Genomic DNA, 27852 nt, shown 5'->3' on the forward strand with positions numbered 1-27852 from the left:
AATTTGGTGTCATTTGAAAAATATGACAAGCTTGCCCTCTATTATATCACCCAAGTCATAGATAAAGATGTTGGATAGCATGGGCATGATTTTTTTCTCTGTTCCATTCCATTTTTTTTTTACTGATGTTGATGTTTTTATTGGGTTAATTGTGCTATTGCTTTGTTATTGATATTTGATTGTTGTATCGGGCAAGGCCCCATGTAAGCCGCCCTGAGTCCCTTCGGGGAGATGGGGCGGGGTATAAAAATAAAGTTGTTATTATTATTATTATTATTATTATTATTATTATTATTATTATTATTATTATTTTATTATGACACAGCAAACAAGATAGATATGCTGGATTTCGTATCACAAAATCACAAGTCGAACACTTCCCAAGTGTCTAGGAGTGTGTGATGTATTTTCAGATGATGCGCGCAGATCCCAGCAGGGATATTATTATTATTATTATTATTATTATTATTATTATTATTATTATTATTATTATTATCTATTTCCCATTCCAGATTTGGTAAGGTTGGCTGGACCTTGAGAAGACACAGCTGTGGCTTCCATCTCCCATTGGTATATATGGTGAGACAGCTTTTATTCGGTACCTAACTGTGTTTCTTCCACAATTCAAGTGAAACCTGTAAGGTTTAACCACCAAAAGCAGCTCCAGATGCTCTTGTAACATATGCAAGCTGTGACACATTCCCAGGCATAATTGGATATGATGCAAGAAGCCTTGCCACGTTCATCTTGAATGTTGAAAATACAAAAAGATGTTAGTGGAAAATTAAGAAAAGGGAGAGAGAGAGAGAGACATTTAGGAGCAACGCCTCTGAAAGAAAAAGCAAACTGCATTTTGCCTGACTGAGAGGACTGGGAAGATCTCCTTGCAAAAAGAAGAATGGCAGGAGTCTGGGTATTTGTTATTGCTTTTCCTTTATGCCTTTTGATTCTGTCCTACCTGAAAGTTCTCTGGGCGCACAGAAGTTTCCCGCCTGGACCATTTCCTCTTCCTCTCATCGGAAGCCTGTGGTGGATTGGGCTTGGACTTCATCCAGACAGTTTAATGAAGGTAATTCTGCAAATACTCACCCTACCCCAATAACCAGAAACTTCTTGGAGAGAATTTGGCATGGTTTATTTCATATTAACAACCATCTTTTAAATGCATATTTGAAATGTAAACTATTTGGGGATTTGCTTACTAGAAGTGTTGAATGAGATATATGGCTAGCAAAAGTACTGATCCGTGCTTGTTTCTTTTCTCTGCTCACAAGAGTCAAGGGGGTTAAAATAAGAATGCCTAAATGACACTGGGCCCCTGGTGGCACAGCATGTTAAAGTGCTGAGCTGCTGAACTTGTGGACCAAAAGGTTGCAGGTTCGAATCTGGGGAGCGGAATGAGCACCCGCTGTTAGCCCCAGCTTCTGCCAACCTAGCAGTTCAAAAGCATGCAAATGTGAGTAGATCAATAGGTACCGCTCCAGCAGGAAGGTAATGGTGCTCCATGCAGTCATGCCGGCCACATGACCTTGGCGGTGTCTAAAAACAATGCTGGCTCTTTGGCTTAGAAATGGAGATGAGCACCAACCCCCAGAGTCGGACACGACTGGACTGGAAACCTTTACCTTTACCTAAATGACAAAGCCATGAAAGAGAAAATGATTTATCCAGTGGCAACAGCATTTATTGTCGTTATGTGACTTCAAGTCAGTTCTGACTTACAATGACACTATCGTACAATTATTTGGGCATGACACATTCACAGAAGGTTTGCCCTTGCTTTCTGAGGCTGAGAGACTGTGACCTGTCCACAGTCACTCAATGGGATTCCATGGCTGAGTAGAAATTAGAACTCTCGTCTCAAGTCCAATGCTCAAGCCACTACAGCATGTTCACCCATGCATTTATGGTATAGAAATATGTGGTTCAGACTAAATTGATTTGGCCAAGACTTTGCATCGAGAGTGGTATATGTATCATATACCTACATCTCCATAGCTATATCTCTGGATTGAGTCTGGACATGTTGTGAGAGATACCCACAAGGACTCTCAGATACCTACAAGGACTTTCTTGAGATTGCTGTAGATGATATTCTTGCATAACCTTTGCCTGCAGGAAAACAGCTGGCTGAATATCTTCTGATGCTCCCTCCTACCCAACAACATGGAAACGGCCATGTTGGGGGAGGAGTTATGTGACTTCCAAGGTGGATTTTGGGGGAGTATTTTGGTAGTTGCAAGGTCAGAATAGGATTTTTCCTGTTGATATAAATCTGCCTGTTGATGCTGTCATTGTCAGCATCGTGTCCCTTCAAAACAATTCCAACTTTTGGCCCCCATTAGATGAAACTGTTACTGGTTTTTCTCAGCAAGATCTATTCAAAGGTGGTGCATCCTTGCCTTTTCCTGAAGCTGAGAGAGTGATACTTGCAAGGTCACTTGATGGGTTTCTATGGCTGAGGTTCTATCTTCCAGAATTCTTGTCCAGAACTCAGATCATTATACCATACTATTTCACAATGCAAACCATTTAACATAAATTTACTTAATTGTTTGCATAAGTATCAGTCCAATCAGATTTGCAGCTTTGTAACTATTCTATCCACTATGTAATTATCTCCTTCTCATTTATATTTCCAGGAATTGTCCTGTTAGATTTTTTTTGAAGTGATTGGCTGCTTTACGGTCTCTTCCAAAAAGTGAATGATTTAAATAGAAAGAAATCTAGGGGTTTTAATTCATATTCCAAAGTGGAAATGAAAGCGGTCTTTAACTATTCAGTGGCTGCCTCCATCATTTCTTCACTGAACAATCTGACAGTACACTAAAAAGTTATTTAAGTATTTCTCCAATTGTAAGGCAAATGAATATTTCAAAATACATTTTCCCCTTGCAATATCTTTGAATTGGAAACTTGGTTGTTTGGAGGTAATTTCCTTCACCAGATTTGTTGCTATTGTTATTTGCCATGAAGTTGCCTTTGACTCATGGTGACCTTATAAAGAGAGACCTCCAAGATCCTTAGTGGTCAACCAATGGGATTGGTCAACAAAGGGAGCTTGTGTCTCTCAGGGCAAACTTCTACCAAAGGTTTTCATTTGTTAGCATTAGCTGGGAGACTTTGTTGAACTCTGATGGTGCCAACAGGTGTGGTTGAAGCCCCCTGTGCCCTCCTATCCAGTCATAATAACATTGTTGCTCCTTGTAAAGCAATTTGTTTGAGGCCCAGTTTACTTGTCCGAACGAATCTTCCCCTATGAGCCACCTCGAAGATTAAGATAATCTGGGGAGGCCCTGCTCTCAGTCCTGCCTGCCGTGCAAGCACAGATGGTGGGGACAAGGGGCAGGGCCTTTTCAGTGGTGGCCCCTCAGCTGTGGAACTCCCTCCCCAGTGGCTGTCGCACCTCAGAATAGTTCACCTTGCTATTGACACCACGTCATACACAGAAGGTAGTCTTTTGTAATTTTATTGAGCCAAAAGCAAATACATAAATCAAAGGAGGCAGATATAAAGTTTCCAAAGTTGTTGTAAAAGAGTCAGTAAAATCCAATAGTTCATAAGCAAAACAAGAGTCAATAAATCCAATAATCCATAGGCAAAAACAAGAGTCAATACATCCAATAATCCATAGGCAAAACAATAGTCAGTAAATCCAAAAGAACAAAGGCCCAAAGGTCACAAAGATCCAGGAACAGGAGAATCTCTAAGGCAAGGAAGCATGGACATCCACTCAGATGAAGCGAGAATTTGCTTTGACAAAGATCTGTCTCAAAACACACAGTTTTAAAAGCAACCCAAAAATGCATTTCTTTTTCCTTCAGAGGCCTCTCGCTTTCCAGCCAATCTTAAACTATGACGAGGCTGAGACATTCCTTTCCATTGCAAGCGATCTGCTCTAGATAGTGATGGCGCTCCTTCCAGGCCTTCAAGGCCGGCCACCTCATTATCTCGCACCTGAACTGGGGCCTGAGACATCTCCGGCTCATTATTTCCCATGGGAATGTCATCCTGGCTATTATCTATGACCGGCTGGTTCAAGAGTTCATCCTCAAGCTGCATTTCTCGAGCCTCTGAAACAGCCTGTATAATTCCCATCCCCATGCCATCATCCTGAAATATCTCCTGCATCCCATCATCTGGCTCTTGTATCTGAAACCCAGAATCCCCTTCTTCATCCTCATTCTGGCTCTGCAGGCTATGCTGTTGCTGAGTCACAACAGTGACATCAGATCTGCCCCCTCCCTGTTAGCCTTTAGAAGGAAAGTAAAAACATGGCTCTGGGATTAAGCTTTCAGCAATTAGTAGAGTGCCATAGTAAATCTGGAATTAAGTACAATTCAATGATGGAATGGCCTTGGCCTATGATTTTCAGATGATGTGATTCTAACATTGAATGTAATTGTTTTTAAATGCTTTAATTGTTTAATATGTATTAATTTTTTAAAAAGTAATTATTTGAAAGTCATGGTTTGTATGTTTTCAAGGCATCTAATGGTATGTAAGCCGCCTTGAGTCCACTTCGGAGTGGAGGAAGGTGGGGTAGAAATAAGGTAAATAAATAAATAAATAAATAATTGTGACCCCCCCCCCCCCCCCCACTGGCACTACCTTTCCATAATGGTGTGATTAATGCTCTGGAGAGGTAGAACATCAGTCAGTTGGTTCAAATGACAGGAAAAGAGATTTCACTTAAATATTAAGAAGACCTCCCTGATAGTTAGAGCTATTTCACATCGGAAATACTGCTTCAGGGGATAAGGAACTCTCCTTCTTTGGAGCCTGGGTGGCCATTGCTCAGGAATGCTTTAGTTGTGTATTTCTGCATGACCCTTGTTGCACCTTTCAGCTCCAAGTTTCTGGTAGGTATGAATCAGTTAGTTCAACAGAGGAGAAGAGGAGCAGAATCTTTTCTTTTGAAAATGACTCGGGCAAAAGCAATCTGCTGCAGCCTATCTTTCAGTAACTTTTGCCATCTTGATCATATTCTAATGTCATCTCTCCACACCTCTTCTTGGTTTTAATTTATTAAATTTTGAATGGCATGTGATACTGATGAGGAAGGGGGAAATCTGAGTTGAGAGGGATTTATAGTACTTGCTATGGAAGGAGGGGTTGCTCTTTATGTTCTTGCAAAATTTCTATGCATTTTAGGCTTTTAAACTTCTGGGCTTTCAAACTAGTATCGCAGGAAGGGATGGGAAAATAGGGTGAAAGTTTGAGAGTGAAAGTGTGTGAGAATCAGGCAAGCATATCGGCCTGTTGAAAATCTTGAAAACCGTAGGTTGAAGTTCTCTTGACTCAAGGCAGTTGGAATGGAAACTGCCAAGAAGATAATAGACATTAAAATGAATCTAAATCAATGCATTAATCTCTCATGATAAATGAGGTGTGGCAAACGTTGTCTTGATGTTGAGAAAGCTAAACAGCCGTGGGTGGGGCTAGACCATGGGTGTCTAGTGTGAAGGTAAAGAGGGAATATGATTTCACAATGGAAATTTGCTTCCATTGCAGTATGAGTGTGAGAATTACGATTTGTACAAATACGAGGGTTCAATGAAAAGTAATGCCTCCACCTTCGTAACTCTTCAACAGATGACAGTACTGGTATGTGGCAGGTCCTGGCTTGTTCAGTAAACTCTCCTCTACAGTTAGTTCCATTAGGCGGGAAGCCTTAGCATTGAACGGTTGTGTTGTTAAAGTGCGAAGTATGGAACCCTGTGCAGACGGTCGGTCGATGCGACTTAAGCAACGTGAAGTCATTGAATTATTGACGAAGGTGTCAGCCCAAAGGAGATTCATCAGAGCTGTTTATGGGGATTGTGTTGATGTGAGTCCTGTGCGTCATTGGGCGAATAAGTTGAGGTGGGAACATCTGACTTGCGTGACAAACAAAGAGTTGGATGTGCTGTGATAGCAACCACTGAATTTCACAAGCAAAAGGTTGACAGATTGATTCAGGATAATCGTTGTATAACTCAGAGAGAAATTTCAAGCATAATTGGCATTTCACAAGAATGTGTGGGTCACATTATTGCTTTGCTTGGCTATCGGAAGATCTGTGCACAATGGGTACCCAGGATGCTGATTCCTGAAATGAAAGCACACAGACTTGAAATTTGCCAGGAACTCCTCTTGTGTTAAGAGAATGAAGGTGACGCCTTTCTCCTTTGGGGTGACACCTTCTGCTGTCAAGAATTCAATGACGTTGCTTAAGTTGCATTGACCGACCGTCTGCATAGGGTTTCATACTTCACACTTTAACAACACAACCGTTCAATGCTAAGGCTTCCCACCTTAGATGTGATTTTCCTGCTTCTTGGCAAAGGGGGTGGACTGGATGGCCCACGAGGTCTCTTTCAACTCTATGATTCTATGATATGAGCAATAATAAAGAGAGAGAAAGAAAACAAATACATATAATTTGATTTTCAAAGTACAGTAGAGTCTCACTTATCCAACACTCATTTATCCAACGTTCTGGATTATACAACACATTTTTGTAGTCAATGTTTTCAATACATCATGATATTTTGGTGCTAAATTCGTAAATACAGTAATTACTACATAACATTACTGCATATTGAACTACTTTTTCTGTCAAATTTGTTGTATAACATGATGCTTTGGTGCTTAATTTGTAAAATCATAAGCTAATTTGATGTTTAATAGGCTTTTCCTTAATCTCTTCTTATTATCCAATATATTCGCTTATCCAACGTTCTGCTGGCCCGTTTGTGTTGGATAAGTGAGACTCTACTGTACGTATGATTATACAAAATGAAATACATTTGCTTCTTCAGATATAATTAGAATTTGTATTTTTCTTCTGCTCAAATTAATCAAACAGTTTAATAACAATCAAGCAGATGTAGACATTTCTGGGTGGAAAGAATGTTCCATATTTCAAAAGTGGAACCAGAAATTATAGCATTCTTCAAACATGTCTATATTTTAGCCAATGTGTTCAAAGAAAGAGTACAGCAGGCTATAGGACTGGAGATTAATTCAGACAAGACAGGTCTGCTGCTCCTGATCAAAAGGGAGAAAGAACTGGGAACGGCCTTCTTTGGGGTGAAGTTGTGCTCTCCTTGAAAAATCAGATCTTCCTTTTAGGTGCGGTTCTTGGTTTCAACTTGCACCTGCAGAACCATGAGGTGCTGGCAGCAAGAAGTGCAAGTATACCTCCTACCCATAATCTTGAGATCTTGCTGTAGTAACACATAATTTATTTATATCCAGATGAAATGATATGCAGTGCATGTGGCTAGCTTGAAAGTCCTTAAGTATGATCCAGGGAAAACTCTAGGAAGTCTATGGCAATGGAAACATATATTAAACTTAATTTGCAAAATCAGTAGCAGTCGCTTGTTTGCATTTGGATGCCATTCAAAGTGTTGGTGACTGCCATTTAAATGTTGCTGTACGGTGCTTGAATGATCACCTCTGCTTATACTAATCCGTCTGATTCTAATGTCAGAGATAAATGTGTTGGATTGTTCCAGCATAAAAGGGAAAATATGAGAAGAAAAATGAAGTAATCCTGTACAGCACCTTTAAGACTACTCTCAGCCTTCCACGTTCACTGGGGTTAAAGGCACAGGACCCCCATGACAGTGAAAAATGTGAATAAAATGCTATTTTTGTACATGGGAGAACATTTTCCTGGGAATCTTTATGTCCTTCAGTTCAATGTATGGTCATCTGTGCAAGGTGCCATTAGCCACAGATGCAGACAAAATGTTAGGAGATAATGCTTCTGGAACATAGACATATAGCCTAAAAACTTCACAGCAACCCAGCACTAAAGTAGTTAATACTTAAAGCAATATATCTATATCTATATCTATATATATGTGTGTTTGTGTGTGTGTGTGTGTGTGTGTGTGTTCTGTTAATTTCTGCTTTAGGGTAAACAACAAAACTAAACAACCAAAACCCACGAAACTTGGCCACAAAAGACATGGTCATCCGGACTGTGTTTAGACATAAAAAACCCCCAAGAAAAATAAAGTCCTAATTAGAGGGAGAGGAATAACTGTTTTTTCCCCCATTGCTGCCAGTTAGAAGGCTAAGCTCCACCCACTTTGTCACCTAGCAACCCACTCAGCCATTTAATGGCGCCCAGGGCCTCTTCAATCAGGCCTCTTTCCCACTGCCTATAAAATACAGATTATCTGATTTGAACTGGATTATATTAATTGCTATTCAAACTGGCCAACCAAGGATTCTGCAAGGTAGAAAGCGGCCAGGCTTGCAAGCAGCAAGTCTATTCAGTGCTATTCAACGTGGCCAACCAAGATTTCCCCTAGATAGAAAACCCCCAAGCTCTGAAGCCACGAGGCTACTCTGTCCCATACACCCAGGCCTAGCAAGGATGCCCTATGTAGAAAGTGGCCAGGCTTTTAAGCTGCAAGACTATTCAGTGCAGTTCAAGCTGGCCAAACAAGGATTCCCCTACAAAGGAAGTAGCCAGGCTTCAAAGCGGCTCTTTGATTGAGGGTGCTACTCCAGCTACTCCAGAAAACGGCCAGGCTTTGAGGCTGTAAGGCTATTCACTGCTATTCCACATGGCCAACAAATGGTTCCCATAAGCCATAGCAACACGTGGCCAGGCAAAGCTAGTGCTAAATAAATTCTAAAGTGACATTTCTGGATACTTAAGCAATGTGGCGATATCCAAGAAAACTTAAGCAATGTGGCGATATCCAAGAAAACACTGTCAAAGAAAGTCGCCTGAGGATTCTTTTGTACACAAACTGCAATGAAAATCCAAATATAAATACTGTACAATATGGCCCCAATTCCTGCATAACCACTGTCCTCTCTAGAAAATGTCCAGAGAGGACATAATTCGTGTTAATCTAGATTAAGTATCTAGGCATATTCTAGGTCAGGGGTGTCAAACTCCTTTTCATGGAGGGACACTGGTCTTATTATGATTGCCTTCAAAGGGTCATTGAATCTACGGATGGAGAAACACTGGAATCTTTTTTAACATAATGGTTGGTACTATTTAGTTTTTACCCACTTTGGATCCTCGGATGTCGTTGAATGACAACTCCCATTGCTTTTGATTATCCATCAAGGGGACAATGGAAATTGTAACCCAACAGCACTTATAGGTCTCTGAGGTTGAGATAAGGTTAAAAGACATTTCAAAGTCCTATCCATCTTCCCTACAAACCTTTTATCTCAATTCAAACCCAACTATCTCGACTAAACAAAACAGACTCCAGACTTTGAGAAGTTACTGCATCAATACTCCCATCAGGTAAAACCACGGTGTCTAATAATGAGTAAGGCAGGAGTTGCAGTCAGCATCTGGAGAGCCCCATAACATGACACAGAGTGTCAGATTCAGCCCACAGGCCTTGAGTTTGACACATGCGTTCTAGGTCCTCCAGCATGACTCTATGGCAAGCATGGGCAAACCATTTATTTATTTATTTATTTACAGTATTTATATTTTGCCCTTCTCACCCCGAAGGGGACTCAGGGCGGATCACATTATATACATATAGGGCAAACATTCAATGCCCATATACACATAGAACCGAGACAGAGACAGACGCAGAGGCAATTTAACCTTCTCCTGAGGGGATGTTCCATTCTGGCCACAGGGGGGAGCAGCTGCTTCATCATCCACTGTGACGGTTTCTTCCTCATTCCAACTTCGTAAATTAGTTAAATATGCCTCCCCACTTTATAAGTGGTACCTTATTTCTTACTTGATAGATGCAACTATCTTTCAGGCTGCTAGGTCAGCAACGAGCAGGGGCTATATTTTATTTTTAATTGACGGGTGCTCACCCCACCACGAGCTGGCCTCGAACTCATGACCTTATGGTCAGGGTGATTTATTGCAGCAGGCTGCTCACCAGCCTGCGCCACAGCCCGGCTCCAGGTTCAGGAAGTTCAGGAAGTTTAGCAAGATGGATTTCAACAAGGAGAAATGTACAGTACTACACTTAGGCAAAAAAACTGAATGTGGTCCTCCATGTGTTTTGGACTTCAACTCCCACAATTCCTAACAGCCTACTGACTTAGGAATTGTGGGAGTTAAAGTCCAAAACACTTGGAGGATCGAAGTTTGCTCATGCCTGCTCTATGGTATTTTTGGGTCACAAGTCCTTAACTTTAATAGGATTCAATATTATCTATGGTTTTGCTCATCTACATGCAGATCAGTACTGGGGCTGTACTGTGTATATATATATATACACCAAGAGACCATTTTCTTAGCTCATTCTGTTGCTGAAGCATTGGAATGTATGATTATATCCCAATTCAGCTGTTATTTATTTATTTATTTACAGTATTTATATTCTGCCCTTCTCACCCCGAAGGGGACTCAGGGCAGATCACATTGCACACACATAAGGCAAACATTCAATGCCCATATACACATAGAGCAGAGACAGAGACAAGACGCAGGCACGGGCTGGCCTCGAACTCATGACCTCTTGGTCAGAGTGATTTGTTGCAGCTGGCTGCTCACCAGCCTGTGCCACAGCCTGGCCTGTAATGTCAGAAGGAGAGGCTGAAGTTATACATCATCAAGGTTACAGGCACCACTGATGATGATGAGAGAAATTTCACATAGGCTGTATCAATATTATGGCATCCCTTCCTCATGTGGGAGTATTTGGCGTCTATATCAAGCAGAGAGCAGCTCGTGGCAGAAAATAGGAAAGAAATACTCAGTATGTGTGTGTAATCATTTGAAATAATCTCCTGACATAAGTGTGAAGGTTTTATTTTCTGTGTTTGGATCCATTGCAGCTTTCTAAGGTATATGGGAACATTTGCACGCTCTGGGTGGCCCATCATCCTATTGTAGTCCTGTCTGGGTTCCAAACGGTGAAAGAAGGCTTGATCAACCATTCAGAAGACCTGCTTGACCGACCTTTGACCCATTTCCTGATTAAGGCCTTCAAGAAAAAAGGTGAGCTGATTGAAAGCAAAAGTTTACTTTTCATCTGAGGAGCAAAATAAAAGAACAATCTGAAACTGTTAGCTTTTTCCAAAGGTATCCTGTATGGGAACACTTCTGTATGCCATTTTTATACAAACACCAGAGCAGATCTGTAATTAGTAGTACAGTAGAGTCTCACTTATCCAACATAAACGGGCCGGCAGAACGTTGGATAAGCGAATATGTTGGATAATAAGGAGGGATTAAGGAAAAGCCTATTAAACATCAAATTAGGTTTGATTTTACAAATTAAGCACCCAAACATCATGTTATACAACAGATTTGACAGAAAAAGTAGTTCAATACACAGTAATGTTATGTAGTAATTACTGTATTTACGAATTTAGCACCAAAATATCACAATATATTGAAAACATTGACTACAAAAACACTGACAACTAAAAGGCCGACTGCGTCAGATAATCCAGAACACTGGATAAGTGAATGTTGGAAATGTGAGACTCTACTGTAATATGAAGTAATTAATGTGGTATAATAATACAGAACAATATAATCTCTAAAACCAGGACAGTAAATAAAGAGCAACATTCTGAAAGCAGAGAAATTGGGAATTCCAGAAACGAAACAATCAGGGCCAGCTAACACTTCCCAACAAAGGATTCTCCCAGGCAAGGAGCAAACAGGCTTTGAAGCTGCAAGGCCATTAAATACTAATCAAGGTGGATAATTGAAGCACTCATAACAGATGCATTGGATAATACAGAACGTTGGATAAGTGAATGTTGGATAAGTGAGACTCTATGCAGATAATAAATTTTATTTAACAAGTTCTAAGATGAGATGCAATACAGGTCAGCCTTTCCTAGACTGTACACTTGTGCATAATTTTGGATCATAATCATATATCGGATTAAACTTGTTAAATTCATGCATACGGGAAAGGTGGGAGGAATTTAGAAATTGAATTACTCACCAATAATTTTGTTAATGTTCTGTAATATTAGGATGTCTCCCAAGGTCAGTTTGATTTTCAGTATAACCATTAAGCAACTTTGGTAAAGCCAAGAGAACACAAAGTGCAATTATTTTACTTTGGAGTTTTAGGTTGTTCTTGTAATTGTAATTGATGTGAAGAAATAGGTGTATTCATAATAACTTTTTATGCTAACAATTGTCTCTTCTCCCTCTCTTCAACAAAACGTTTCCCTAAGATTATGTATTTAGAGAATGCCATGAAAGGACCACGTTCATGCTATTCTCTGAATATCCTACAGTATGTCCCAGATGGAACGTCTTCAATAGCAAGTATGCTAAGGATAAGTTAACCAATTAAACTATTTCAATTATTCATGGAATCAAATTCATTTTCAAACTTAACATTCCAAGAATGGCAAAACTGAAATCTGGTAAGACAGCAGTGCCTGTGACCCTATTCCTTTGGAGGAAATCATGGTGTTACTATGTGTTGTCGAAGGTTTTCATGGCCGGGATCACAGGGTTGTATGTTTTCCGGGCTGTATGGCCCTGTTCCAGAAGCATTCTCTCCTGACGTTTCACCCACATCTATGGCAGGCATCCTCAGAGGTTTTGAGGTATGGAGAAACTAAGCAAGGAAGGTTTATATATATCTGTGGAAAGTCCAGGGTGAGAGAACTCTTGTCAGTTGGAGGCCAGTGTGAATGTTGTAGTTAATCACCTTAATTAGCATTTAATAGCTTCACCTCCTGGCTTCTTCCTGCCTGGGGAATCCTTTGTTCAGAGTCTTTAGCAGCCCCTGGTTGATACTGGTAGTGAGATTTTGTTCATTGCTTGACCACTCCAACAACTATCATGTCAGACTACACAGAGAAGCCATTGAAATCCAAAAGCATGTGGACAACTTCAACAGAAAGGAGGAAACAATGAAAAAGAACAAAATCTGGCTACTAGTATTTAAAAACTTCAAAATCAGAAAAGTAAATAAGAAGCAACACTCTGAAAACAGAGGAGTTCCAGACATGAATCAATCAGGGGCAGCTAACGACTCTGAACAAAGGATGCCCCCCTAGGCTGGAAGAACCCAGGAGGTGAAGCTATTCAATGCTAATTAAGGTGATTAACTACAACATTCACACTGGCCTCCAACTGACAAGAGTTCTTCTCTCACCCTGGACTTTCCACAGGTATATATCAACCTTCCTTGCTTAGTTTCTCCATACCTCACAACCTCTGAGGATGCCTGCCATAGATGTGGGTGAAACGTCAGGAGAGAATACTTCTGGAACAGGGCCATACAGCCCGGAAAACATACAACAACCCCATAGTGTTACTGTTGGTGCATAAGATTCTATATTTCTTTTACACTCTATTTGATATTATTGGGAACAAGATATTGAGGCAGGAGGAAAGGGAATTATTTAAATAGGGTACCAAGCACTAGCAAGAAGGCAGTGTATTCCAATACAATGGAGAGCAAAGAGTTGAAAGACTACATTTCTCTGGATCTGTGTTTTGGCCTTCTGACTTCTGCTCCCCCCCCCCCCAAAAAAAAACCTGAAATTTCCACTTTCTGTTCTGAGAACAGTTCAACATAGAATGATTCATGTGGGAAACAACAATGATCCACTAGTGTTTCTCATTGCAATGATATATCAGCTGAACATCACTAGTGAGATGTATGTATGCATCATAAAAGTGTCGGAATTCATTTATCTAGGACATCTCGCCTAGGGATGTAAGTATTCATTAACTTTTTTCTTGAAGTTATCAACAAAAAATTGAGCAATGGTTTTCTCAGGGTGAGAAAGCTTTTGAAAACCTTGCAGATTTTTAAAGGCTATCCACAATTTGTGACTTATTTTGTGCAAAATTCATGTGTGGCTGCTTTTTTACAGGAAAAAATATTACATGTACAGAAGACAGTGTGTTTCCTTGTGAAAAATAATATTACAGCACAGAAATGTTGGTTCCTGAGCTGAAGTTTTTGTTTTCTGTGCAAAAAATTGCTGTTTTCTGTGCATATCAATGATGTGGGAGTTGTATGCAGAAAAAAATATCCAACTAGAGTATTTTCTGTAGACACACCACTTCCGAAATACACATGTTTTCTCCAATGTGAATGTTGTAGGATACATTTTTGCAGAAAACACACCTACCTTTAGGAACAGTGGTTTTTACTTTGAAAAGAGCAGAAATTTCTGTGTAGAAATATTTCCAAAAACATTTTGAATCCTGGAAAACTAATGGTGAAAAAGGCTTACTTTTGAGCAATTCTTTCTAAATATTCATTCCATTATAAGAAATCAATTTGGGTTGCTGTGAGTTTTCCGGGCTGTATGCCCATGTTCCAGAAGAATGCTTCTGAAACATGGTCATACAGCTTGGAAAACTCACAGCAACCCAGTGATTCTGGCCATGAAAGCCTTCAATAACACAGAAATCAGTTTGTACATGCAGGAAATGAATGGCTATTAATCTCTAGAATGGTAAATTCTGCTTGAGCAGAGTGAGGGAATTTATTGCAAAAATTGTTACATGTTTTAGTGCTAGAAGAAGGCTTCAGAGGCTGTTCAGTAAGTTGTCTGTGTGTGGGTATGCCAACTCCTGCAGTACTCAAATGAATCTGTAGCACTTTATCTATGTTTTGAGTACAGTGCACTTTGCTAATCTATTATTACAACCTCACTGTTTTTAAATTCTATGTTTTTAATAAGTGTGTTTTTATTCTTTTTGGTTAATGTGCAAATATTACAATTGGTGCATGTTATTGTTTATTAATATATTGTATATTGTTATTGTTTTGTATTTGATATTTCTGTGAGCCGCCCCAAGTCCCCTCTGGGGGAGATGGTGGCGGGATACAAATAAACTTCTTCTTCTTCTTCTTCTTCTTCTTCTTCTTATTATTATTTATTATTTATTACCCAAAAAGGAATATACAAATGCACAAGGGGAAATTGCACACATGTGCATCCCAAACAAGATGCCAACCAAGAACTTTATGCACTGGGCATTTTCTACATTGGAAACCTAATGGAAATCATTGGATGGAAATCATTGGTTTTGAGTGCCTTCAGGTCATTTCTGCCTTATACTGACCCATAGATGAACCTTAGGTATGCAGATGATACCACTCTGATGGCTGAAAGTGAGGAAGAGCTGAGGAGCCTTATCACCAAGGTGAAAGAAGAAAGTGCAAAAACTGGTCAAGAAAACCAAGATCATGGCAACTACACCTATTGATAACTGGCAAATAGAGGGAGAAAACGTGGAGGCAGTGACAAACTTTATATTTCTAGGTGCGAAGATCACTGCAGATGCAGACTGCAGCCAGGAAATCAGAAGACGTTTCCTTCTTGGGAGGAGAGCAATGGCCAACCTTGACAAAATAGTGAAGAGCAGAGACATCACACTGGCCACGAAGGTCCGCATAGTGAAAGCAATGGTGTTCCCCATAGTAACCTATGGCTGCGAGGGCTGGACCATAAGGAAGGCTGAACGAAGGAAGATAGACGCTTTTGAACTCTGGTGCTGGAGGAACATCCTGAGAGTGCCTTGGACCTTGGCAAGAAGATCCAACCAGTCCATCCTCCAGGAAATAATGCCCAATGGCTGCTCACTGGAGGGAAGGATATTAGAGGCAAAGATGAAGTACTTTGGCCACATCATGAGAAGACAGGAAGCCTGGAAAAGATCGTGATCCTGGGGAAAATTGAAGGAAAAAGGAAGAGAGGCCGACCAAGGGCAAGATGGATGGACGGTGTCCTTGAAGTGACTGGCTTGACCTTGAAGGAACTGGGGACGATGATGTCCAACTAGGAGCTCTGGCGTGGACTGGTCCATGAGGTCACAAAGAGTCGGAAATGACTATGTGACTGAGCAGCAGCAGCAGATGAACCTATTATGACAATTTCTTGAAATGATTGCTTCAGAGCAGGATTGTCTTTGCCTTCTTCTGAGATTGAGTGTGACTTGCCCTAGGTCACTCAGCGGTTTTCTATGGCTGATCGGGGACTTCAACCCTGTTTTCCAGGGTCATAGTCCAATAGTATTTAAGTCATTACACCATGCTGGGTTTCCAACAAGAATCTTAATAACTAATAATTTTCTGTGGATCTTTTTTATTATCTCAGGTATTGCATTTGGAAACGGACAGAGCTGGAAGCAACAGAGACGGTTTGGTATAGTTACTATGCGGACCCTTGGACTAGGGAAGAAAGGCATGGAGTACGAAATTGAAGAGGAGGCCCATCGCCTTGTGGAGGCCTTTGCACGGACAAAAGGTGTGTTAGATAGTACTGTGGGAACAAGACGTCTGTTGCTGGATTTATAATGTATGTTCACCATCAATGTTGTAATGGACATGCATACATTTTTATATATATATATATATATATATATATATATATATATATATATATTTAAAAAATATAGGAAAGGATGTTTTATTTGTCAGAATGCAGAGCCAGGGGGTCAGGGTGCGTGTTGGTGGGTTTCTTCAACACCATCGATCATCAGTTCCGGATCAGCACCCTGACGAATTGGTGAACTTCTGCCCTCACCAATTCCTCCAAAGTCAGACTCAAAGACATCTGCAGTCTGAAGTTCAAACACTTATTTAATATTTACAGAGATATTTACAATTCCATCACTAGAAGCCGACATTCTTCGGCTCGGCTCGTTTCTCACAGTACAACAGAGATAAGAAAACACATTCCTTAGTCCGAAGGAAGTTCCAACCTCCAAGGCCGGAAATCATGTCTCATAGGTCACAGCAGGCTGTCAGTCAAACTGGCTTGCTGTTAACTGTTTCATTGCTGAAACACACACTTGCAAAACAGCAGAAACACTTGATTTACATTTAATATACACACAACCAAAATCCAACAATATTGAGGTGTGAGCAAACTTGTTTTCTTGCTCCAGAGTCTAAAATTGCAGAGCAATGGATTCAAACTAGAGGAAAAGAGATTCCATGTAAACATTAGGAAGAATTTTTTGGCCATGACATACATTGTCTTGTAATGTGATGGAGTTTCCTTCTTTAAACAGAGACTTAGATGGTCATCTGTTGGGAGTATGTGTGGTTGGACTAGGTGGCCTTTGAGTTCTCTTTCAACCTTATGAAGATGGAAAGCTGACAAGCATACATTGAGGAGAAGTCTTTGCAGGAAAGTTTTAGTTCTAAGACATTTGGAAGAAAAAAATATTTCTTTTAAAAACCTCTGGGGCACCATTGTGAACACAAAAATGATCTCGGAGAACCACATGTAGTCAGTCCAGTGGCAACCCTTTGCTCATTCAGTCCCACATTGCACTTTTCCCTTAACCAAATCCTAGCATTAACCAGTAAAGCAGAGTTATATTGAGATGAATGTATGTTGTTTATTTGCAGGGCAGCCGCTTGACCCTTCAGTACTGATCAGTAATTCTGTCTCCAGTTTGATAAATGTTGTCTCTTTTGGATACCGATTTTCTCCTGAAGATGAAAAGTTCCGGAGGATGATAGCAGCGAGTGACTATTTCGAAAGATTTTCAGTCAGCTTTTATCATGCTGTGAGTTGCCTTCATTTCTAATGGAAAGGACAAAGATCCCAACCCATTACCAGCACCTATGGTAGTAGTGCAATGGTTTGATCCAACCTAAGAAGACTTGGAATTTTGATTAATAGTTGTATCTTCAAGTGAACACCTTGTGAACCAAGACCAAAAACTTTATATAGGAAAGCACCGAAACACTCACTAGAAGCCTGGAATTTAAGTAACATTTAATAAAATAGAAATAGTACAACATAGAGGCATGCGATTAAATATTATTACTAGTGTGGATCCATTCAATTGATGGAGCCAAGTACCGTATATACTCGAGTATAAGCCGGGGTTTTTTAGCCCTTTTTTAGGACTGAAAAAGCCCCCCTCGGCTTATACTTGGGTGAGGGTCCCGGTTGGCTTATATTTGAGTCAGCTTATACTCGAGAATATATATTTATTATGTTTCTCTATTATTATTGGTATTATTACATTTGTTATTTTACTCTATTTATGATAATTATTACATTTATTATTTTACTCTATTAATATTGTTACTATTACAGTAGAGTCTCACTTATCCAACATATTCGCTTATCCGGCAGAATGTTGGATAAGCGAATATGTTGGATAATAAGGAGAGATTAAGGAGAAGCCTATTAAACATCAAATTAGGTTATGATTTTACAAATTAAGCACCAAAACATCATGTTATACAACAAATCTGGCAGAAAAAGTAGTTCAATACGCAGTAATGCTACGTAGCAATTACTGTATTTACAAATTTCGCACCAAAATATCATGATATACTGAAAACATTGACTATAAAAATGTATTGGATAATCCAGAACATTGGATAAGCGAGTGTTGGATAAGTGAGACTCTACTGTATTATTACATTTATTATTTTACTCTATTTATTGTCATTATTATATTTATTATTTTACTCTATTAATATTGTTACTATTACATTTATTTTACTCTATTTTTATTATTATTAATACATTAATTATTTCACTCCAATACAATTATTGTTACATTTATTATTTTAATCTATTTATTTTTACATTTATTATTTTACTGTATTTATTAGTATTATTACATTTATTCTTTTACTCTATTGTTATTAAAAGGATACATAAGCACATTTACATTGAAGAAGATGAGACTAATGATTTAACCAGAGTTGGACAGTTTTATCTTAAATTATCAAAAATATTTAACCTGCTGATGCCTCAATTAATATAATTTTATTAATATCTATTTTTATTTCTGAAATTTACCACTCTCGGCTTATACTTGAGTCAATGTTTTCCCAATTTTTTGTGGTAAAATTAGGTGCCTCGGCTTATATTTGGGTCAGCTTGTACTCGGGTATATACGGTAGATTGGACCTCTTCTTTTTTGGGAACAATAGAGTTTAGACTTTACAAGGCTCCAGTATTTTTGGAAATGCCTTCGTTCAAGTTCTCCCTCCCTACATACTGTAATGTGGGAAGAAAATGCAGAGGACATGTAACTCATATGATTCCCACCTTCTGACTTAGAGGGTCACAAATGACTTTATTATTAGTAAATAAAATCAGTATGAAAATTATGTTACTCCATGGCTAGGGTTGCCAGATTTCAGGGCATAGTCCTGAGCCTCCAATTTTTATGAGTCATCTCTAAGTGGGAAATAAATATGCAAATACTCCAGTTTCAGTTGACTTAGTTCCAGAAAACGTGGAAAGGCCCTGTGCAAATCTCCAACTCATCTAGGAGAGCAGCAGCTTGCTACAGTTTGCAAGTGGGACCATTTAAAATATATTCCTGTCCACATGGGATGCAGGAGCAACATTGAATAAAACAGCATCTTTGAAAGGCTCAATAGCTGTGGTTTGAAGGCCATGTCACCAGAGTGCTGTGCAAGATGATTTTCCAGATGGACCATGTTACAATGATACTGACATTATTTTCTTTTGCCTTACCTGTAGCTGTATAACCTTTTCCCAGGGATCATGAAACATCTCCCAGGGCCTCACCAGAAGGCCTTGTCCTGCATGGAAATGGGGATTTTGTATGCAAAAGAGGAGATTGATAAACACAAAGAGAATCAGAACGAACATGAGCCCCAGGATTTCATTGATTTCTATCTACTTCAAATGGAGAAAGTAAGTATCTAGAGCCATCTCAAAACATCTTCCGTCTTGAACAAGAGTCCCGATAAGCAGCACCATGGCTAGAATCTACATTTTGAATACAGTAGAGTCTCACTTATCCAACACTTGCTTATCCAACGTTCTGGATTATCCAACGCAATTTTGTAGTCAATGTTTTCAATATATCGTGATATTTTGGTGCTTAATTCGTAAATACAGTAATTACTATGTAGCATTACCGCATACTGAACTACTTTTTCTGTCAAATTTGTTGTATAACATGATGTTTTGGTGCTTAATTTGTAAAATCATAACCTAATTTGATGTTTAATAGGCTTCTCCTTAATCTCTCCTTATTATCCAACATATTTGCTTATCCAACGTTCTGCCAGCCCGTTTATGTTGGATAAGTGAGACTCTACTGTCTCTCCATTGTACCTTGTCCCAGTAGCTGATGCAAAAGAGACATTTTCCTTCTGAGCTGTTTTTAATACGTATTGATTTTAAATCTTTTCACCTTGGAATTAATACACTATTATATGCAAATTATGAATCATAGAATCATATAATAATCAAGTAGGAAGGGACCACATGGGCCATCCAGTCCAACCCCGCTGCCTTCCAGGAAAAGTACTATTAAAGTACTTCCGATAGATGTTTATCCAGCCTCTGTTTAAAAGCCTCCAAAGAAGGAGCTTCCATCACACTCCAAGGCAGAGAGTTCCACTGTTGAACAGCTTGCACGGTCAGGAAGTTCTTCTTAATGTTCAAGTGGAATCTTCTCTCCTGTAATTTGAACCCATTGCTCCAAGTCCTAGTTTCCAGGGCAGCAGAAAACAAGCCTGCTCCCTCTAAAGAAATGGTTTGAGTCTTGTGGTCTCTATCCCTGAGTGATTTTTTTAAAAAAAGACAGGAATTGTGAAGAAAAACAGTTTTGGCTCTTTAGTGCTGTCTTCCATTTAATTAATAACTTGCTGAATAATTTAACAGATAATATAATTCTAAAATTGAGCTAACCTTCAAATTTCAGCCATTTAAGTTTAAAGCCTCTTTGAATCATCCAATAGAGTAATTTGAAATTGTTTTTATCTTTCAAATGAGTACATTGTTTTTAATTGTTATTATGTTTATGTTGTGGTTGTATTATTGGACTGAGAGACAGGACTATTGTATGTTCTATCTGGTATTGGATGTTTACCATGAGTAATCTACCCTGAGTCCCTTTTGGGAGACAAAGCAATATATAAATAAAGTTTTGTTGTTTTGTAGTTGTTGTTGTTGTTGAGTTTCCTTGTGGAAGTCATTGTGGAGCTACTTGTGGAGAGAAAAGTTGGGTGTAAATAAACATAAACATAATAATAATAATAATAATAATAATAATAATAATAATAATAAGTAAAGCAAAGTGAAGAACCTGCTTTGATTGAATTGAAAAATCAGAAACTCCTCAAAGTACAGCAGACAAAAAACCAGTACAAGAAAACCGCACTACAAACTAGAGCTGACAGCTGGCACAACAAAACATTGCATGGAAAGTTCCTTGACAAAATTGAAGGAAAAGCTGATAAGGAGAAGAGCTGGCTCTGGCTCACGAATGGGACCCTGAAGAAGGAGACAGAAGGCCTGATCCTTGCAGCCCAGGAGCAAGACATCAGGACAAAGGCAATTCAGGCCAAGATCGAAAAATCAGCTGATGACCCAAAATGCAGACTGTGCAAGGAAACTGACAAAACCATTGAGCATATCCTCAGCTGCTGTAAGAAAATCGCACAGACTGACTACAAACAGAGGCACAACTGTGTGGCCCAAATGACTCATTGGAACTTATGCCTCAAGTACCACCTCCCAGCAACAAAGAACTGGTGGGATCACAAACCTGCAAAAGTATTGGAAAATGAGCACGCAAAGATACTGTGGGACTTCCGAATCCAGACTGACAAAGTTCTGGAACACAACACACCAGACATCACGGTTGTGGAAAAGAAAAAGGTTTGGATCATTGATGTTGCCATCCCAGGTGACAGTCTCATTGACGAAAAACAACAGGAAAAACTCAGCCGCTATCAGGACCTCAAGACTGAACTTCAAAGACTCTGGCAGAAACCAGTGCAGGTGGTCCCGGTGGTGATCGGCACATTGGGTGCCGTGCCAAAAGATCTCAGCCGGCATTTGGAAACAATAGACATTGACAAAATTACGATCTGCCAACTGCAAAAGGCCACCCTACTGGGATCTGCACACATCATCCGAAAATACATCACACAGTCCTAGACACTTGGGAAGTGTTCGACTTGTGATTTTGTGATACGAAATCCAGCATATCTCTCTTGTTTGCTGTGTCATACAATAAAATAATAATAATAAATGAAGTCACCCCATTTATTAAGAAAAAAAACCCAACTTAATGGATAATATAATTGCTTTTAACTAGTTAATTTCTATCTTTGTTTCTTCTTACAACTAAGATCTGAAAGGATAAACACCCAGGTCAGTGGGCCTAATTAAACTACATTTGGATTTGCAGTGGCAACTATCTCTGCATCATTATCCCAGAATAATGACCAAGGAGGAATCTTAATCAGAAGGATATTTTTAGGACATCTTTTTCTGTGTAGTTTTAGGTACGGAGGGATCCGAGAGATCTTTGTCTACTCTGATGCCAGTTTTTAATCTCCTTTCGTTATATAGTCCACTCTTCCCAAGCTGAGTAAACTGCGATGTACAGCCTAAACGTGGGTTGGTTTTTAACCACATTTCATCTTTTTCTGTTACCAAAACCAGAGCAAGGATGATCCCAATTCTACCTTTAGTGAAGAGAACCTCACTCAAATTCTTGTCGACCTCTTTGTTGCGGGTACAGAGACCACTTCCAGTACTTTGCAATGGGCACTGCTTCTCATGGTGGCTTACCCAGATGTCCAAGGTAAGAGAGACCGACCCGGTAGAAGAATTACTTCTTCTGGAATTCCCTCTCCAAGTCTTTGCCACATCATTTTGTAATGCCACGGAGCTAGGGCAAGCCTTATGCCTTGGTATGAAGACCTTTGCTTCTATTTTTTGGGCAAAATGGTGGGCAGAGGGAGGAGGCTGGCACTGTGCGATGGCTGTGGCAATGCCAATTGTATGCCATTGTAACAAGAAGAGTAGAAGAGCTATTTAAATCTGGTTTCTGATATAAACAGAAATTCCAGATCATAATCAGCTCTTGTGTCGATATGTAAAGCTGGAATTGCTTCATTCGGGGTTTCCTTTTGGCACATGTGATGGCAGACTCCTCCTGCATAGTTTCACTTGTTATCAGGTTGCTCTAAAGTAACTAACTATGGAGAGTCATTTCATGGTGAAGTGCATTAAAGCGCTGATCTGCTGAACTTGCAGATCGAAAGGTCCCAGGTTCAAATCCCGGGAGTGGCTTGAGCACCCGCTGTTAGCTCCAGCTCCTGCCAACCTAGCAGTTCGAAAACATGCCAATGTGAGTAGATCAATAGCTACCGCTCCGGCGGGAAGGTAACGGCGCTCCATGCAGTCATGCCGGCCACATGACCTTGGGGGTGTCTACGGACAACTCCGGCTCTTTGGCTTAGAAATGGAGATGAGCACCAACCTCCAGAGTCAGACATGACTGGACTTAACGTCAGGGGAAACCTAAACCTTCATGTTGAGTTAATGTTCTCCAGTGATCGACGCTTAGAGATAAAAAGGTTTCTGGAATAAAGCTTCCTTTCTCCCCTCCCCATTTCTCTCAGATAAAGTCTACAAAGAGATAGAAGATGTTTTGGGTTCCTCTCACCCAATCTGTTACGAAGATCGGAAGAAAGTGCCGTACACCAACGCTGTGCTTCATGAGACCCAGCGGGCCAAATATATCTTACCAGTTGGGATCCCCAGACGATGTTCAAAGGACTTCAAGATGCTTGGCTTTCACATTCCAAAGGTGTGTAGCAACCCCATATGCTGGAACAAACTGTTAGTTTTCTCCCCGTTGTGAGGGAAAATGAATTTTTCTCCCCTATACAATGGTTCCAAAGTGTTTTGTAGGAATGATTCTTCAGAGAAAATGTGTGCTATTTTGTGCAAAATAGTGTGTGTGTAAAAACTCATTTTTCTCTGCAGAATCATTCTTGCACATCCTTTTGGGATGTTGAAAGCCAGGAGAAAATTGTATACAGTTTTGGCCTTCTACTAAATAGGATTTTCCAACAGCTGGAAAACAATGAATTTTTTTGTCCTGGGAACAAATACCATATATACTCAAGTATAAGTCAACCCGAATATAAGCCGAGGCAACCTAATTTTACCACATAAAACTGGGAAAACATTGACTCCAGTATAAGCTGAGGGTGGTAAATTTCAGAAATAAAAATACAGTAGAGTCTCACTTATCCAAGCTAAACAGGCTGGCAGAAGCTTGGATAAGCGAATATCTTGGATAATAAGGAGGGATTAAGGAAAATCCTATTAAATATCAAATTAGGTTATGATTTTACAAAACATCATGTTATACAACAGGTTTGACAGAAAAAGTAGTTCAATACGCAGTCACGTTATGTTGTAATTATTGTATTTACGGATTTAGCACCAAAATATCATGATATATTGAAAACATTGACTACAAAAATGGTTTGGATAATCCAGAAGCTTGGATAAGCGAGGCTTGGATTAGTGAGACTCTACTGTAGATACCAATAAAATTACATTAATTGAGGCATCAGTAGGTTAAATGTTTTTGAATATTTACATAAAGCTCAAATTTAAAATAAGACTGTCCAACTCTGATCAAATCATTATTCTCATCTTCTTCAATGTAAATGTGCTTATGTATCCTTTTAATAATAATAGAGTAAAATAATACATATAATAATAATTAAAATTATTATTATTATTATTATTATTATTATTATTACAGGAAAATAATACATGTAATAATAAATAGAGTAAAATAATAAATGCAATAATAATAATAAGATCAGAGTGAAATAATAAATTTATTATTATTATTATTATTATTATTATTATTATTATTATTATTATTATTAATAATAATAATAATAATACAGGAAAATAATACAATAATAGAGTAAAATAATAAATGCAATAATAATAATAAGATCAGAGTGAAATAATAAATTTATTATTAATAATAATAAAAATAGAGTAAAATAAATGAAATAGTAGCAACAAAATAGAGAAAAAAAATAAATGTAATAATACCAATAATAATAGAGAAAAAAAAATAAATGTACCATATATTCTCGAGTATATGATGACCCAAATATAAGCCAAATAGGAACCTCACCCGAGTATAAGCTGAGGGGGGCTTTTTCAGTCTTAAAAAAAGGGCTGAAAAACTAGGCTTATACTCAAGTATATACAGTAACTGGGAATATTTTTTCCATCCCTAGTCTAAGGTGTTGAACCTGTTTTGGGAGATAATGTTGAATACTTTGGATGATCCTTGGAAGATTAGAGTAAAACTTGCAATGGATTTATCACATTGCCACCAACATGGGAACCACTAGATCAATAGTTCTCAACCTGGGGTCCTCAGATGTTTTTGGTTACAACTCCCAGAAATCCCAGTCAGTTTACCATCTGTTGGGATTTCTGGGAGTTGAAGACAAAAACATCTGGGGATCCCAGGTTGAGAACCATTGCACTAGACAGTAAAGAGAGATGCTACTGGGACAAGGAAACAGAAGCAGGCTGGTATAGATATGTTCTGAGACAATCTTTTCTTCTTTCCAGAAAACCCTTGTTGTGACAGATCTGAACTCTGTTCTTCTAGATCCCAAGCATTGGGAGACCCCTGAAGAATTCAACCCAAACCATTTTATGGACAAGGAGGGAAATTTTGTCTCTAGAGAAGAGTTCTTGCCATATGGAGCAGGTAAATGTGGAATCAATATATGGGCATGCGATATAATTATTACTAGTGTGCTTTGTATTAACATAGATTAGCTGTTGGCGTATTACAGATTAAATGATATGGAAAGCAGCTTTGATCAGTCTCCCATCCTAAGCTCTTTCATCAGTTGAAGATATTTATTTCCCTCGAAATGAAACAATGAAAACAAAAAATCATGTCCTGTTTGACTCTATAATTAAACATTTGAGACTGTATGGACTCATAGTCAGTCAGCTCTTGGAATAAAGCCAGGCCCCTGAAGGTTTCCAACCCAGGGGATAAAAGAGAGCTGTGGAAAATGTTGTAATTTTGGAGTTTGAAAGTTTATTATTTATTTATTTATTTGCAGTATGTATATTCCGCCCTTCTCACCCCAAAGGGGACTCAGGGCAGATCGCAATGTACATAAATATGGCAAACATTCAATGCCATTAGACAAACACACAGACAGACAGACACAGAGGCTATTTAACTTTCCAGCTTCTGGCTTTGAGAGGTTATGCTCAGGAGGAGCTGCTGCTTCATCATCCACTGTGACGCCGAGCCCTTTTTTGATGTAGTACTTCCTCAGTTAAATTAGCCTCCTCGCATAAGCGGTCCCTAAATTTTCCTACTTGATAGATGCAACTATCTTTTGGGTTGCTTAGGTCAACAATGTCTTTAAGGAAAGCCTTAAAGACATGGTTGTGCACACAAGCTTTTAATGAATGAGAACATGGACTTTACATGACCTGTACAAAGACCTGAGGATTCTGGATGAATGGATTTTAATCTTGGACATTCTTAAAATTTTATATAATGTGATTTTATTTTGTAATGGTATCTGTTTTATATGAACTGTTGATTTGTAGATTGTTTTATATGAATTGTTGTTTTTACATTGTTTTTAGGCATTGGATTTTGCCTATTTACTGTAAGCCGCTTTGAGTCTCCTCGGAGAGAAAGATGGGGTAAAAGTGATGTAAATAAATAAATAAATAAATAAACAACGAGCAGGGTTATTTTTTATTTTAATAGTCGGGTGCTCACTCCGACATGAGCTGGCCTTGAACTCATAGTGATTTATTGCAGCTGGCTACTAGCCAGCCTGCGCCACAAGTTGAGGACTTTGAAAAGTCTGCCTTGCCTTGCTAACTACCATCAAGTCGACTTTGATTATGGTAACCTTATGAAGAAGAGACTTCCATGTCACCCTATTTTCAACAGATATGGGGATGTGGCTTCCCCCTGGAATGAAGTCCTCCTCTTTCCCCATTGCTGTCAAACTTACCAAACAATATTGTCTTTTCTAGTGAATCCTGTCTTCTTGTGATACCACCAAAGCATGACAGCCTTGTCTGACCAATTCAAGTTATGTTCTTGTGGTCAAAACTAGTAGTCAACGAGAACAGAGACACTGAAGAACTGGTGCGTGGGCCCTAGCTCACTTAATGCTTTTCTCTTCATTTATTTTTCCTTGCAGGAGCTCGAGTGTGTCTTGGGGAGCAGATGGCGAGGATGGAGCTTTTCCTTTTCTTTACCAACTTGCTGAGGGCCTTCAAATTTCAGCTTCCCGAAGGAGTGAAAGAACTGAACAAAGAGCCAGTAGTTGCAATATCAATGCACCCCCACCCTTATAAACTCTGTGCGATTCCCCGCAATAGTTCATGTCAAATTATATGACACTTGTTTGTAGTAGATTATTTATTACTGTACATGTGCCTTTTGTTCCACTTTTGTCTGTCTGGCAGTCTGTCATAACTTGCTTGTCCTTAGATTATCTGTGTCCTTAGATATTATCTAGTTCATCAGAATGTCAGGCAAATCTATCGTGGCTAAATCACTTGGCACCTAGGACTAAATTTAAATGACTCTCTGCCATAAGCACTTTGTCACCCTCCTTCACATGTATTGAACTTTGGGGATGTTTTTTAACTGATTGTGGGGCAATTGGGGCTCCAGCTACACCCCCATATAATGCAGTTTGAAACAACACTGGACTTCATTATATGACAGTGTAGATGGGGCTTGAGTTAGCTCAGAATAATTGCATTCTACCATTACAGACAAACCTTGTTTCTGGCAATTGTACATGGATTATATACAGGAAAAAAATCGCAACATTGACCTGAAACTTGGCAGTCTTGGAGAGGGCTGTGTGAGGATGACCCATATCAGATATGAGAGAATAAAGCTAGAACTAACTTATAAATTTAAAGTGATGTCTGGTAGTTTGATTTGTTTTATCCCCAGATCTCAATGCCCGTTTTTCAGTTACTTTAGAAAAATCTACCCATCCCTCTCTGCACAAGCTCAGAATCACATTATCATCTCAGAACACAAATCTAGTTCAATGCATTAAAAAAACTTTCTTAAATTGA

At 39.1% G+C, this 27852-nt stretch overlaps 1 protein-coding gene across 1 annotated transcript; it reads left to right on the forward strand.

Moving 5' to 3' along the window:
- Nucleotides 1–570: 570 nt before the first annotated feature.
- LOC100567671 (cytochrome P450 2J4) lies at nucleotides 571–27852 on the forward strand. Its single transcript, XM_008116260.3, has 9 exons — nucleotides 571–1069; nucleotides 10786–10948; nucleotides 16051–16200; nucleotides 17313–17473; nucleotides 19423–19599; nucleotides 22369–22510; nucleotides 23334–23521; nucleotides 25333–25474; nucleotides 26955–27852. Exons 1-9 carry the CDS (start codon nucleotides 899–901, stop codon nucleotides 27152–27154), a joined length of 1494 nt encoding a protein of 497 aa, XP_008114467.2. The 5' UTR covers nucleotides 571–898; the 3' UTR covers nucleotides 27155–27852.

Source organism: Anolis carolinensis, chromosome 3 (genome assembly GCF_035594765.1).
Source record: "Anolis carolinensis isolate JA03-04 chromosome 3, rAnoCar3.1.pri, whole genome shotgun sequence".
NCBI lineage: Eukaryota > Metazoa > Chordata > Lepidosauria > Squamata > Dactyloidae > Anolis > Anolis carolinensis.